Source organism: Macrobrachium nipponense, chromosome 36 (assembly GCF_015104395.2).
Source record: "Macrobrachium nipponense isolate FS-2020 chromosome 36, ASM1510439v2, whole genome shotgun sequence".
NCBI lineage: Eukaryota > Metazoa > Arthropoda > Malacostraca > Decapoda > Palaemonidae > Macrobrachium > Macrobrachium nipponense.
This window is the reverse complement of record NC_087220.1, coordinates 45,098,742-45,113,592: the sequence shown is the minus strand read 5'-3', so window position 1 is coordinate 45,113,592 and position 14,851 is coordinate 45,098,742. Positions and strand designations below refer to the sequence as shown.

At 37.5% G+C, this 14,851-nt stretch overlaps 1 protein-coding gene across 1 annotated transcript in view; it reads right to left on the bottom strand.

The window, feature by feature from the left end:
- Positions 1-6,503: 6,503 nt before the first annotated feature.
- Positions 6,504-14,851, bottom strand: part of LOC135203596 (spliceosome RNA helicase DDX39B) — a 33,379-nt gene continuing 25,031 nt past the window's right edge. The window contains exons 3-10 of the mRNA XM_064233389.1: positions 14,212-14,339; positions 10,588-10,864; positions 10,303-10,421; positions 9,142-9,273; positions 8,644-8,790; positions 8,360-8,497; positions 8,092-8,231; positions 6,504-6,895 (exon numbers count right to left, since the gene is read on the bottom strand). Of these exons, the coding sequence (XP_064089459.1) occupies positions 8,100-8,231; positions 8,360-8,497; positions 8,644-8,790; positions 9,142-9,273; positions 10,303-10,421; positions 10,588-10,864; positions 14,212-14,339 (1,073 nt within the window). The 3' untranslated portion in view covers positions 6,504-6,895; positions 8,092-8,099. The remainder of the gene's footprint in view (positions 6,896-8,091; positions 8,232-8,359; positions 8,498-8,643; positions 8,791-9,141; positions 9,274-10,302; positions 10,422-10,587; positions 10,865-14,211; positions 14,340-14,851) is intronic.

Below are 14,851 nucleotides of genomic sequence, written 5' to 3'. Positions count from 1 at the left end.
ATGTCAAAAGAATACCATATTAGTCATTGTTACAAGTATTACAGAACTACATATATAACGACTACATATATAACAGATGTAGAAAGTCATTGTGCTGTTAGAAAATTCTATACTTACGGAAGAAAATTATCTTAGTATTACATTACACGTTTTGTAACGATATACTAAACATTAACAGCAACACTTATCAATGACAACTCTACCTCAAACCAGAAGAGCCATCACCCAGTTATATACTTGATTAAGCCTGAATGCTCTTTTGTCCTCATTCATCTGCATGTGTAACTTTCAGAGACAGCAGTCATACTCAAGGCTTACCAGTTTAGTCCTTTTGTAGATTTCTCTTCAACCTCAATAGTGGCTGTCACTTTTAATCTGTTCAGTACATTCATTTCTTCACAATCAAAGGTGCTACAAAATTTGACTTTTTCTAATACTCATTTGTCTGTTCAGCTGAAGTCGTGCAGACTAAACATACCTCAGCTTGAGTTACATGAGTAACATTGGAAGTGCAGTGTAGTTAGGCAGTTATAATTAGTTTTAACAGTATATAACTAGGCTACTTTATCTAAATATCATTTGCATAGGAAGTAAGTAATTTGAAGTGTAATAGTTGTAGTTTGAAAAACTGTTAGCATCAGTACAGTTTAGATGTTAAGCATAACTCATATATTTGTGAAGGTGCTGCTTATTGCCTTTTTCAGGGTTGATGGGCATTGCAGTTGTAGGTGCTGATGCTATTTTCAATTCACTGTGAATGTTATCATTCACAGTTTTAACTTTCGACATTCAAAATAATATTTTGTTCATTGATACAGGTATTCATCAGATTTTCCTTTAATCTTATTTACCTCAGGTGCCACAACTGTAATAAAAAAAAAATTGTAGCTATTTGAGTCTGGTATTTTTTCAGCATTAAACTATTTATATGAGAAGGATATAAATTGAAATAAATAAGGCAGTTCACTTTATTTCTATTCTAAATTTTCAAAGTGAATGAGAATTAATTTGTTAGTGTGGGGATCTCTTACCTGAAATTTTGTAAGGTACTGTATTTCCAATTTCAGTTTTCATAAAACTTAAGGTACATAAATTCTTAATCAACTTTCACTTCCCAATTAAATTGTAGCCTACAGTAAAGCATAGTAATCACTGTTACTTTTGCTGTTGTCCCATTCTTTCTTGGAGCAGTGGTGGTGTGTAGACAGGGAAGAATATAGCTCTCTTCGTGGTAAGAATGTGTAAGTGAGCTGATAGAACTTACATTGGATTACAGTATTAAGATAACTTCATGCAATGTATATCACTCTCAGGTTTCATTGCGATAGAGTTGCAAGTAAAGGAAGGTTATAGTAGTGTAAAATGTTTTGATCACTATATAATACATTATTAAAAATTAATTGATAACTTTTTTTAACCTATTAGTATAAAAGTAAAAATGAACCAGGTTTATGCATGGAGTTGTATTACATACTGTACAGAAGTTTAAGTTCATTCTCTTTATACCATCACCAGTATAACATGTCAGTTATTATTACAAAAATATTAATTCTTGCTGTCAGGTACATAAGTGTAGCTCCTTACTTATCTTTTATACTTTATACCAGTTTTGTACCTTCAAGTTGAATCTGAAATTAGAATTGACAACTCATTTGTTGAATCTGAAATTGGAATTGACAACTCATTCATTTGTCCCTAAATGTAGAACTTTGGATATTTTATAAACTTACAAATGACCAACATTATTGGAGGAGGTGCAGATATAGATAATGAAAGAAGCTGTCATTTTAAGATTTTCTAATTTTCTTATAGACATTCAGTAACTTTCACATGAAAATGGCTACATTACTGGTTTGAGACTTTGAGTTTGGAAATTATGTTCTAAATCACTAAACACTTCACTTCAGGACCATCAGTTGGTGTTTTTTGGCAGTGAGGATGATTTCCTGTCACTGATAATTAGATGTAGCTTGAGTAGCCATTAGCATTGATATAGAAGGTGTGTGTGAATAAAGTATCTCCCATAGCCACACTTTTTATAACCTTTGTACAGTAAAGTATGAATTCTCAACATCTGAAATGTCTGCATTTAAGCGATAAGGACTGATGGGATTACATATCTACTACTAGTACAAAAGGTAAGTCATTATGCTATATTTTATTTGAAGTAACTGCATAATAAATTAATTTTTTCTCCCTCAAATATATTGTATCAGCCATTTCAAGTATTTATGTGCATCTCGGGACATGAAGAATTTTGGAAGGAGTTGGTTTTGAATGTGCTTCATTGATGAAAATTCCATACTTATCACAAAGATGAAACCAGTTCAGGTCTTGGAAGAACAGTTTCCTGGATGCTCCCATATCCATAACTTTTGATAGTTTGACATAATCAGAGCTGGGGATTCCTCCATCAAAAGGTCAGTTCCAGGTTTTCCTTCCCAAGTGCCTGTTGACTTGACATGAACGATAAGAGCTTGGGGCATGAGCTTGGTATCCCAAGTATACCTTACCAGTTTTCTCTCATGGAGCATCTGATCACAGCAAACCCCTAAAGCTCGGTTTCAGCTTACCAAGATCTGACAGCCTTGTCGTTTACGTTGCCTCAAGAACGCACCTCAGCGGCATGGTGTTGGCACGCCACCTCGGATATCTTCACCCAAAGCAAAAAGATGGTTTGGGGAGTGTAAAAGACCTATTTGCTCTTTGTCACCAAGATAAACTGAGAATACTCCTTATCGGATATTCTACCAGTCTGTGCATGTCACATCAAAGGAATGAGTTCCTCTTTGGAAATTAAGAATTTGTCTGTTCATAGGGTTTTGAATGTTGGTTCCTGGCTTAAGCAGACCATGTTCACTTCATTTTCCTGAAGGACATTGCCCATAGGTCCTTGGACACTTTTTCTTGGTCCATGAAGTTGAGTAACTCATCCAGTGCCCCCAGAAGGATGTTGGTATCTCACCTAAGATGATTGTTTGTTTGTATGGTGTTTTTACGTTGCATGGAACCAGTGGTTATTCAGCAACGGGACCAACAGCCTTACGTGACTAACGAACCACATCGTGTGTGAACTTTTATCACCAGAAATACACATCTCTGACCCCTCAATGGAATGCCCAAGAATCAGACTCGTAGCCACCGAGGTGGCAGGGAAAGACCATACCAATCACGCCACTGAGGCGCTCCAATATGATTGTGTGGGAGAGAATGAGGGAGATTGCTAGTCTCCTTCTTTCTCTTTTTCCTTTTTTCTTCTTCATGGCAGGCGGGTTGAAGAATTTGACACGTCATAAGCTGGAACTGGTCTGATAACAGGCGAGTGTGGAAGCCATATTGTTTGTAGTATTTGTGTGCTATCCAAATAACAAATGTTTCTCAGTAGCACATACTCCCCTCTCTAACAAGGGGAGAGAGGAGTGGTAACAAATCCCTGAGGCAGATGTGATTTGTTGCTTGAACAGACAATACTTTTTACCTTCCACTAATACAATGAATCTGGACATCTCTCATTGTTTCATCACAGGTTGAGTTTTTTTAGATGATCATTTATCTGTTATCTCGGGTTCAGACCCTCCTTAGAACTCGATCCCCAGCCGGTTCTGGATACTTGTACCTCCTTCCAAGTATAGGTCTATCCTATTGTTAGGACTGATGGTTTGTCCCGCGTATGAGCAAATGACAAATTTTTAATAAATTTGTATTTTTCATAGCTAACAAACCCGAGGTCTTTACATTAGCTGCCCACCTCTAGCCACCCCTCTCATAGCCTGGGTTGGAAGAAAGACTGGCACATTGCAAGGGTCCGAGCTTGGTCAATGACCAAAAATCCACTGCGTATATGCACGAGTTGCCAGATGCCACAGATTCCTTGTTTTACAATCTGATTGTTTTTACCGGTTTCCAGCTAGCACCTGAAGATTATCCTATTGTTAAGTCTGAAGGTTTGTTAGCTATGAAAAATACAAATAGATTAAAAATTGACATAGGATGCTGTCAAGCACCCATGGGGCAAACCTTGACTTGTAAGCTTTACATTCTGCCTGATTCAGACTTGTAAGCTTTACATTCTGCCTGACTCAAAAGTTTCGTGTACTAAATGTCACCATCCTCAGAATAGAAGATAGAATCTATGCCAAGTATTGGGACCCAATTCATTTACCACTGAACCTAAAAGTGACAGTAAAACGGTTTTACGGTTGTAACTGAAGGAAAACTTCAGTTGCTTTATAAATTGTTAGAAAAGGGTGGTATGATGGACAAACAAAATATATGGAGGTACAGTCAACGTTACCAATTTAGTGGAGCTTGGACACATACGCTGATGCTTTTACAAACTGTTTCCATCAATTCTAGTTGCCACAGTAATGCAATAATGATAAAAATCACTCATATTTATGTATACATATCACAAATAGATACGCTAAATTCACTTATTTCCATGATTTTGTCTTAGCCTTATCCCAGTTTGGAGGGTAAACACATACCAATTAGCAACAGTGGGTACAATAAAGGAAAGCATGGAGTTGCATCTAAGGGGCAAAGGGACACTGCAATCCGCGGAGTCCACTGACAGCACTACCATTCTCAGAATAACTTGGCTGGTGGGTAACAAACTGGCTTCATGGCCCACTGCTGCAACAACTGCACTTGATGCCATATCCTGAACTGTGCAAACAAGTTCAATAATCTGCATCCATCAAGAGCACCTGTTTACATTGTCAAGAGATTGGGATGTTGACTCAATTCCACCCTTTCAACTCATGACCAGAAGTTAACACAAGGTGCCACATCAGCAATAATTCTAGGTAATTCCTCCCCCAAAAATTGGATGGGGGAGGTTGCAACACGCTGGCAGTGCACACGGACAGGGTGAGTACACACCAATGCTTCAAAGCAGAGGATGAAGCATCCCCTGCAGATTCCACAAGGGAAGGAAGGAACATTAACACTGCCCAAAACACCAACACTCGCAGGAACACATCCGCATCGTTCCTTCCTCGCAGGTGAAGAAAGGGCAAAGTCCTTAGCCTTCCAACGCTTGATATGCCAACGGGGTGTAGAGGGGGGGAAGAGGGAGAGGAAGAGAGCACTGGTTTCTTATGCGCACTCTTCTCAGGTGGTGGGGATGAAGCAACACATTTCCTACCAGTCCTCCCAAGATAAGGCAGCCAACTTGACATTTAAAACAGTCCAACCTCTGAAGCACTGTCTTGCATATAACCTCAGACTGATGTGCCAGAGAAGGCTCCAAAACAAGGAAGGGAGATGTAGCGAGCTGAGCGAGGCAGATCATAGGAGACTACATCGATGAGAGTTGGTGACGTCATAGCTTCCCCTCGGTGCAAGGGGGAATCAGACACCACTGGCGGGGGAATATACAAGACGGATCCCGTGACGTCATCAACGGGGCTGACACCACGGTGTCTCTCCAACTCGAAGAAGCGGCAGCAGTCACTGGCGGAGCAATACAAGATGGCCCACCTCGGGTACCCAGGAATATGAGGAGGGGGGGATGGCCTGGCCAGTCCGGAGAGGGGGTTGCAAGCCTTCACTAAATGAGCTAGCAACCTCTCCAAGGACGAGGACCCCCTACCCCAAGTGTCTTCCAAATTGCCACCATTTTTGGACGCCTACAACTCTGGAAGAAAAGAGTTTGATGAAAAAGCCTCCCCCTTCTCAGGAATCTAATTAGCTCCCAAGGAAGAGAGAGCTACATTATTAACATCAGCCTGGTGGCCTCCCGATACTTTCAGCGACGAATCTATCTAAGAAAAGGGAGACATGAACAACGCTACTATATGGGTTGACTACTGCAGGAGACAAAGCATCGGGAAGAGGTGAAAAACCCTCCCAAGTAGGAAGAGTCTAAACCCTCAGATGTTCTCTCTTGCCATAAAAAGACTTCCACAGTTCCTTAGGCCATGCCCGGCATTCCGTGCAAGGATTTGTTATAGTACAAAAATTAGAACGACACCTACTGCACGTGATGAGAGGGTCAGTCGCTGCCGAACCCAAAAAAACCAGAACACGGAAAACCTGGCACGCTAGGGCACGTACATTGACGAGGCTGAGAAGGTGCAGTAGCAGCCATATCAGCCAAGCACATACTAAACACAAGCAGCGTGGTCCTTGCTATGTATGCGTTGCCGGATATCACAAGATTCCTTACTTTCACCTGATTTTTAAAAGGATTAGGTTTCCATGTTTCAAAATATAGGTGGTTTTAATTTATCCTGGTTTTTATTTATCCTGTTTGAAAGTTTTGAGTTTGTTTTTTCCCTTAATATAGAAGCCAGTCTATGGTATATGATCCCAGATTTACCGCCCCTAGTCTTAAAGAAACTGAAATTATTTATCTTCGTCTTTGAGAGGTTACCCACAACCACACGCAGTAGTTGATCACCACATTGGTGTACTCCAATTCACTTACCATATTTATTTCAGGTTCTTAACATTCAAATAATGACTAAAGTACTAAACAAATGATATTAAAAATAAACTAATTTTATATTTTTTTATTCTGTAAAAAATTTACTTTCCAAATGAAAGTGTCATAAACTAAAGTATAAGTACAGAGTACAGTATAAAAATGAATGATTTAATAAAAAAGCTTTTACATTCACTAGGTCATTAAAATATAAAAGTACCTCCAAACAACAAAATATTCAGTGCACAAAGATCTAATAAACCTTTTCAATTTTAAGATATAAAACAAATTCACAAAATTCGCCGAGATCTTTACATTCCTTATTGCATCGAGAAAAAAATATTTAATCAGTTGACATTGTGTTCTTCTACAGCTTCCACTAAGGGTGAGGTAGCTAGGAGAAGTGATGTGTACACTTAGAGGCTGGACACAGAGACAAGTACACAATTCTCCATTTACAGGTACCTGTAAATTAAAACAATTGTGAAAAATTTGTCACTATGCCAAGATCATTAAACTTTATGTAAAACTTACTTTCCATAGCCAGAACAAGTCCATTCCCTATTTAATCTGTTGAGGAGGATGCATTGAAATTACCTCAACATGAGTTTGTTAAAACCGACAAAATGCTACCATCAGGTTTTACATAGAAAACAACTAAGTTTTGTATCACCCCATTCATATGTCAAAATTGGTACACAATATGACAAATACTTATTTACCTGACATTTTTTTATTCAATTAGTATTTTTCATCGCTAACAAACCTGCGGTCTCGATGCAGAGGATAAATTCAAGCACCAGCTAGAAATTACTAAAACAAATATAATTCAAGGAATTTTCAGTTGGCAATTGAAGAATTTATCCTTCAGTTATGACCCAAGTTTGTTCTGCAAATGAACAAACTGGTTTCATTCAAAAATACCCCAATCCACGTCTAAAACAAGAAAATGAAAATATGAGGTAGACCAATAACAAATGAATAAAAAAAGAACTAAACAACTAACACTCCCAAATGACAGTTTAAATTGGAAATAGACTGTATGGTGTTTTTACGTTGCATGGAACCAGTGGTTATTTAGCAACGGGACCAACAGAATTATGTAACTTCTGAAACTCGTCGAGTGTGCTTCTATCACCAGAAATACACATCTCTAAGCCCTCAGTGCAATGCCTTTGAATCAAACTCACTGCCACCGGGGTGGTAAGTAAAAACCATGCTGATCATGCCACCGAGGCACTAATGGGAAATAGAGGCTTACAATTAAAATTCTATATGATTATAAATTCAAAGTTTATACTTTTTAAGCTTTTCCCCTCAATGCAAGTATCCTGCATATTCAAAAAAAAAAAAAAAAAAAAAAAAAAAAGTAAATCAAGGAATCTGTGGCAACTCGTGCACATGAGATGGAAGCTGACCACCAACCAGGCGACCCTGTAAATGTATGAGTCACCAGATACCACAGATGACTTGCTTTACAATTTTTGATGGTTTTTAACCAGTTTTCAGTTAGTTCAAGATTATCTTCTATTATGACTGAAGGTTTGTTAGCTATGAAAAATACAAATTAATTAAAAACTTTGCCATTTTCCCCAATCAGGACAACTGTTCCATTACCAAAGAATTTGCTTGCTAGACACACTTGAAAAGAGGATACTTACCATTGTACCTAACGACCTTCAATGTACGTAGACAAATCAATTTCTTCAGGTAATTCAGTAATGTTCACATCGAACCTCTCCTGTACGTCATTCAGAACTTTGGCATCAGCTTCTTCACTGACGAATGTTATAGCCAACCCCTGTAATTGTAAATAAACTTTATTATCCTGAAATAATTATTCCATAACAACAGCATTTTCCCCATAAACTACATTCACAAATACATGTTTAATTTCCACATATGGAGAGTACCACAAAAGGTACTTACCTTGGTACCAAATCTTCCTGCTCTGGCAACTCTGTGAAGGTAGGTGTCACTATCCTCTGGCATATCATAGTTGAAGACTATGTTCACACGTTCAATATCCATACCACGACCGAAGAGGTTGGTAGCTACTAGAATACGCTGAAATGACAAAATAAATAATACATTAATTAATAAAATAAAACCTACTAGTCCACCTAACTCAAATTTTGCAGTTCCCTAAAAATACTAATAACCTTTTGTTCACTTTCAATTTCAAACTTTAAACAAAAAAATATTTCACATACTTTTTGGAAATCTTTGAACTGTTGGTAACGACTCAACCTTTCTTCTTGCCCCATGGCTCTGTGGATAGCAACTGCAGGGAAGTTCTGTTCTACTAGCAGCTGTGCTAGAGCCATACAACGCTGAACACTTTTTACAAAGATCACAACCTATAAAGATAACCACACGTTGAGAAAAAATCATGCATATTCAGCAATTAAGTATTATATGAATGTCAAAGTAATGAATGAGTGCAACATGCATTTATATTAAACCCGAGTAGGTTGGAGTAGTTGAACAGGAAGATAAAGGTCCTGAAAACAAATGAGATGAACTATACAGATCTACAGGCAGACTTGGAAGAAAACTCCAGTTAAATCCTGTGGCAGGATACCAAATTGGAAGGACGACGTGGGGATGGATACAGTAAAGCTTAAAAATTGGATGCAAATCGTGGGCTGAACAGACAATGAACATTTTTCCATGAAAACTTGGCAAATAGAAAAAAAGTTAAACCATACCTGATTAAACTCTAGAGCATCCAGCAATTCGAATAACTTCCTGTTCTTTTCATTTTCTTTGATCTTCACATAATGCTGCTGCAGACCATGAAGGGTCAACTTTGCTTCATCATCAACATACACCTCCATGGGCTGTGGGATTATCAAACAAAACAAATATATATCATAATTTACAATAATACCAGCCCAACATTACTAGTATTCACAGACTTGGTTAATTAGTAGCAAAAAAGTGCAGATTTGTAGATATAGAACTTTAAAGCCTTGCCTTGTCGTCTTGAAATGCATTATTACAAGTTAACTGGCCTTTTCTTATTAAGAGACAAAGCATAATACTTATTCCCTTACATTTTGTTTGGCTCTGTGAATTGATCCAAAACAGCAAATACGACAAATAAAACCCATACAGTACATAAAGTGTGTGAATACAGTGTATACAACCCTTATTCACAGGGAATGCATACCAGACAACTGGGCCCCTCAAAATAGTTAAATGTGCAATTAACACCTAAAATAACTGGAGATTTTGATAGTTCAAACACTAGAAAAACTAAAAATGCTTAACCTAAATATTTGAAGTTTTATCGCAAAGAAAGCATTCAGTCATGAAATTTGAAAATACATTATTTATTGAATATTTCTCAGAGAAGAATATCGCTAATAGACAAATTTTCCACAAATAATAGGTAGATATGTTCCATAGAGAAACCTGTTTAGAGCCAAGCCTGTGAATATTGAGAATGCAAATAAGGGGTCCCACTGTATGCAGTGTAACTGTAGTTACACTGCATACAGTGTAACTACATAACCTGCAGTTTAGTTAGGGTACTTAATGTGCAGAATTTCACTATATCACCAATACAATAATTTCTTAACGCTGCATTTTTAAAGGAAAACATGAGCCTCCACCTTTCCTATAAAAAATCTTTTAACCTGACTACTGTAAACTTCTTCTGAACCAAGTAAATCATGCATCCTAAATGTAACCTTGAAATCAAAGCCATGTTCTAATAAACTTATAGAAACATGAATTATAAAAATGTGTATGAAAGGGATTTTAAAAATTCTCAATACCTTCTCCACTAATAATACATATTGCTATCAATACCAAAGAACACAATATCATTATCATAGTACTACAGAAAACGACTGGCAACTTACATCTTGCATGAACTTCTTGCATACTGGGCGAATTTCTTTGCTCAAGGTTGCACTGAACATCATGACCTGCTTTTCATGGGGTGTATTACGGAAGATCTCCTGAACATCACGTCTCATATCTGTACAATCAATGTCTAATTAATGGCTTAGAACTAATTACTAAGTGTATTCCACAACATTTTCATATGTAACCATTTTACATTTCTCCATAAATTCATTAATTTAACTATTTCAACAACGAGGTCTAGCAACAACAATGAGGTAGAGCAACAAGTTTCAACATACCCAACTGAACCAGCATTTTGTCACATTCATCCAGAACAAAATGCTTCAAGTTCTTAAGGTTAAGTTTCTTGCCACGAATGAGAGCCAAGAGTCGACCAGGTGTTCCTACAACAATGTGTGGGCAGTTACTCTTCAGTGTCTCTTCATCCTTACTGACATTCATACCTCCAAAGAAAACTCCCACCTTGACATTGGGCATGTACTTCGTGAAACGTTCGTATTCTTTTGCAATTTGATATGCAAGTTCTCTTGTGTGACACATAACCAGCACTGAAACCTAAAAGTCATTTTTACATAAATGGTACTTGAAAGTCCACTATACATGGCAAGTTAATATTAAGAATGAAGTAAGCTGTATAACAATATGCTTTAACCATCACAATTTTTTAAGTAAATTGTATTTTTCCCAACTACCGTATATTTTCATGCACAGGAACCTTTAAATCCTAAAATTCACTCCTAAAAATTGAGGGTTGTTTTATACTGCAATTCTAAAGTCAAACCTTGAATTTTAAGATGTGTATTGGTAGGCTAGCCTCGGCCTCAGTGCTATAGCCTGACTACCAACATACATGAAGATTCACTTTATGACAAACTGGTAATAAACACACTTTTACCTCATATCACTGACTGCCATAACTTCATAAATATCCTATTTGAGGAATACTATTTCTAAATCAATGAAAACAAACTTTAATTTGAATTTAAAGGAAGAAAACTAATAAGAAACTTCAACAATAATCTCATGAAACACCTTAGTGAACTGAACATTCAAGGGAGGAAGTCAGAAAGCACCCAGAATCTGGTTAGCAACAGCACTGCAGGCAAGTGACAGTAAGGGAAACTAATTAAGCCAACCACGACAAAAGAGAAAATAGAAAAGTCCCTCAGAGTGGCGCAGTTTAATGCACAATCTATTCAGAACAAGGTAGATCTCTTAAAGCATTGCTAGCAAGCGAGGAATTAGACATAATAGATTTCACAGAAACATGGGTACAAGACACTTCGTATGAGTACCAGATTGCTGGATATAAATGGTTCAAAAAAGATACTTAATAAAAAAGGTGGAGGTGTTGTTAAATATTAGGGACCACCTCAGTCCAATAGCGTGTAAAATTACAACCACGCAAGAAGTGATTGGCATCAACTCAACCGGCCTAGGGAGGAAGATAACTAATACTAGTGTACAGACCTCCCCACCAATCACAAACCTACCAGAGGAAACAACATACTAGGCATTGTCCTATCAATAGAAGATAATCAATAGGTGCAAATCTACGCAAAAGCAACCATGAGAGAGAGAGTTATTCAACTACCGTTGACAAGACCTAAAAAAGCTAAAGTAGTAGGTTAAAAATCTAGAGTTCGACGAGAACACAGGCATAGATAAACACCGGAAAGCCTTTCATTAGGAATACACAGAAAACACTGCAACCCTCAGCCTAAGTGGTTCAACAGAGGAATTAAATATACAATCAGAGAATGAGACAGATTGCACAAATCAATGAACCAACACCAGTAGAAGCATGCAGGCATAAAAAACTCTGTAGATTAGTGAACAAATTAGTAAGAAATGCAAAAATAGATGAGGATAAGAGAGTTGCATGAGTCTATAGAAAATCCAAAAGAATTCTTTGCACATGTTAATGGTAGGAAATCAATAAAAAAAATAGCATAGGTCCCTTAAGGGATAATAGAAGTAACCTGGAGAACTCTGACTTGGAAAATGCCAGTTACTGAATAAGTTTTTAACTAGTGTATTCACAATTAAAGACACTACCTCAATACCAGAACCTGCTATTAAATATGAAGGGGCAGAACCGTTGGACAAAATAATATTTAGAGAAGAGGACATTAAATTTAAAATACACAAACTCAATAAGTTCAAATCTCCTGGCACGGATGGGATTCATCCAAGAGATTAAAGAGCTAAAAGAAGAGATGGTTCCTCAACTAAATAAACTACAGGAGAGAGAGAAAAAAAAAAAAAAGGCACCAAAGGATGGAAACTAGGTAATGTGGCCCCGGTTTATTATTATTATAACAACAATAATAATCATAATAATAATAATAAAAAGAGGTCCAAGAAAGAGCTGGGAAATTATAGACCAATCTGTCTAACGTCGGTCGTTTGCAGATCAAATTGTGGATCACATTGATAGAAACAACTTGTAGTTAAACATCCAACATGGTTTCAGACGAAACAGATCATGCCTATCAAACCTCTCTGAAAGTTTTCATAACATGCTAGGTACTTGCAACAGTAGTAGAGCAATAGATATAGTACTCTGATTAGATTTCCAAAAGGCCTTTGACAAAGTCCCACACAAGAAACTGATGACAAAATTAGAGCTTTAGGAATTGTAGGAGAAACAGCAGACTGGGTCGAAGACTAGCTAACTTATAGAAACCTGCAGACTGGGTCGAAGACTGGCTAACTTACAGAAATCAGAGTGGTAATAAATGGTGAAGAATCGGAATGGGCAGATGTAACAAGTGGAGTACCCCAGGGTTCTGTCCTTGGCCCTCTCTTGTTTTTGATATACATTAATGAAATTGATATAGGCTTAACTAGCAGGACAGCCAATGTTCCAGACATCATCAAACTAGGTGTAAATGCAGCAGACCCAGATGCAGTGGAAAGTTTAAGAAATGATCCTCAGCTGCTACTTTTAACTTCAACAGGATGAAGCTTATTCATCATCAGAAGTAGAGTTTATAACTACAGGGCAGCTGCGTAGACGCTGTCCAGTGACATAATTAGAGAATAACAGCAGCAAATAAATATGATTTTCCACCAGGGGAACCATACACACTCGAGGGCCAATGTCACAGCATGCAAACGAGTCACAGGTGCTCTAAGGATTAGGACAGCCAATACTAAGTGATATCCAACCATCTATTGCTATAATCTACTCTCACACCAAAGGGCAACTGTCCTCCGAAATGAGAGATCCTCAATCATCAGAACAAACCCTCCCCTCCTTCATCCAAAAAGTGAGCGGAGAGAGCAAAGGAGGAAGAACGACCCTTAATGCATGAAGGGGAAAGGCAGCTACCAAGACTTATCACAAAAAGTGGGTTTGCATATTAATTATCATCATCAAACACAGTACTATATTCACAACACACCAAAAGTAAACTGGATTACGTCTGGGAGGGCAGGTCTTCCCCCCCCCCAAACCGGGTGGTAGTTATTGCCCAACCACCCAATTCCAGATTTTAAAGGCTGTATTCCAGCTACAATGAAAGTAATTCCTATTGTAAAGGACCGAAGGTGTGTATATTGTGTAGGAACAACTGAATTTTTCCCCAATCACAAGGTTAGTAACATACTCCAGGTATACAGGAGGAATGCATCTTTGCCAAAGCCAGAACTAGCAATTAAGTCCAAAGTTCCCTTTCACTGAATTATTTTCAATAAGTACCTACCACAAACAAGTTACCTGTGAATTACTTACTTCCTCCAAATGGCTCATTTGCATACTCAATGTTTGCACCAATACCCAATGACACTCACCGCTTTTTAGTCAAAAACTCAATCCTAGAAGCAAGCAATATTGTATATATGCCTAACACATTCCTAAAATGGTTAACTTTTGTTTTGCAACACATACTACTTACCTGTCCATCAACAGGATCTATCTGCTGCAGAGTTGCAAGAACGAAAACTGCGGTTTTTCCCATACCAGACTTGGCTTGGCAGAGAATATCCATGCCAAGAACTGCTTGGGGGATGCATTCATGCTGAACTGAAAATATGAAATGAAGCACAAAGATTGATTGAAAGTTTTCTGGCATCCTGACATCAAAGAACAAAAATTCCAAAGCCTATTTAAAATGACAAACTCTATAATGATACAGTTAAGTAATGACTAATTAGGCAATACAAACTGGCAGAAAAAAAAAAAGGCACTTTTTACATCTCATTAGCTAGTTTCAGTAAATGCTGAAAAACAAAATATATATAAAATGAAAGTAAACATGGGCACTTCCCTCTATTATATATTATATTACAGAATGAATACAGCATTCTGTGGTCTGGGAACTCCCATGGTTCAGCTTTATTTTGAATCAGCCGCCATTATTTCACTGCACAGCCACGTATTGTTTACAACTTAAACGGCAAAAACTGACGTATCTCGTTTTTATGAAAATAACTGTTAGTAATGAATGTGTGTGAAGTCGAATAAGTTTTCGATTTTTACTTTAAAAGATATTTTTCAAAAAATATTCCTCTTGAGAAGGCTCTACCATGTCAATA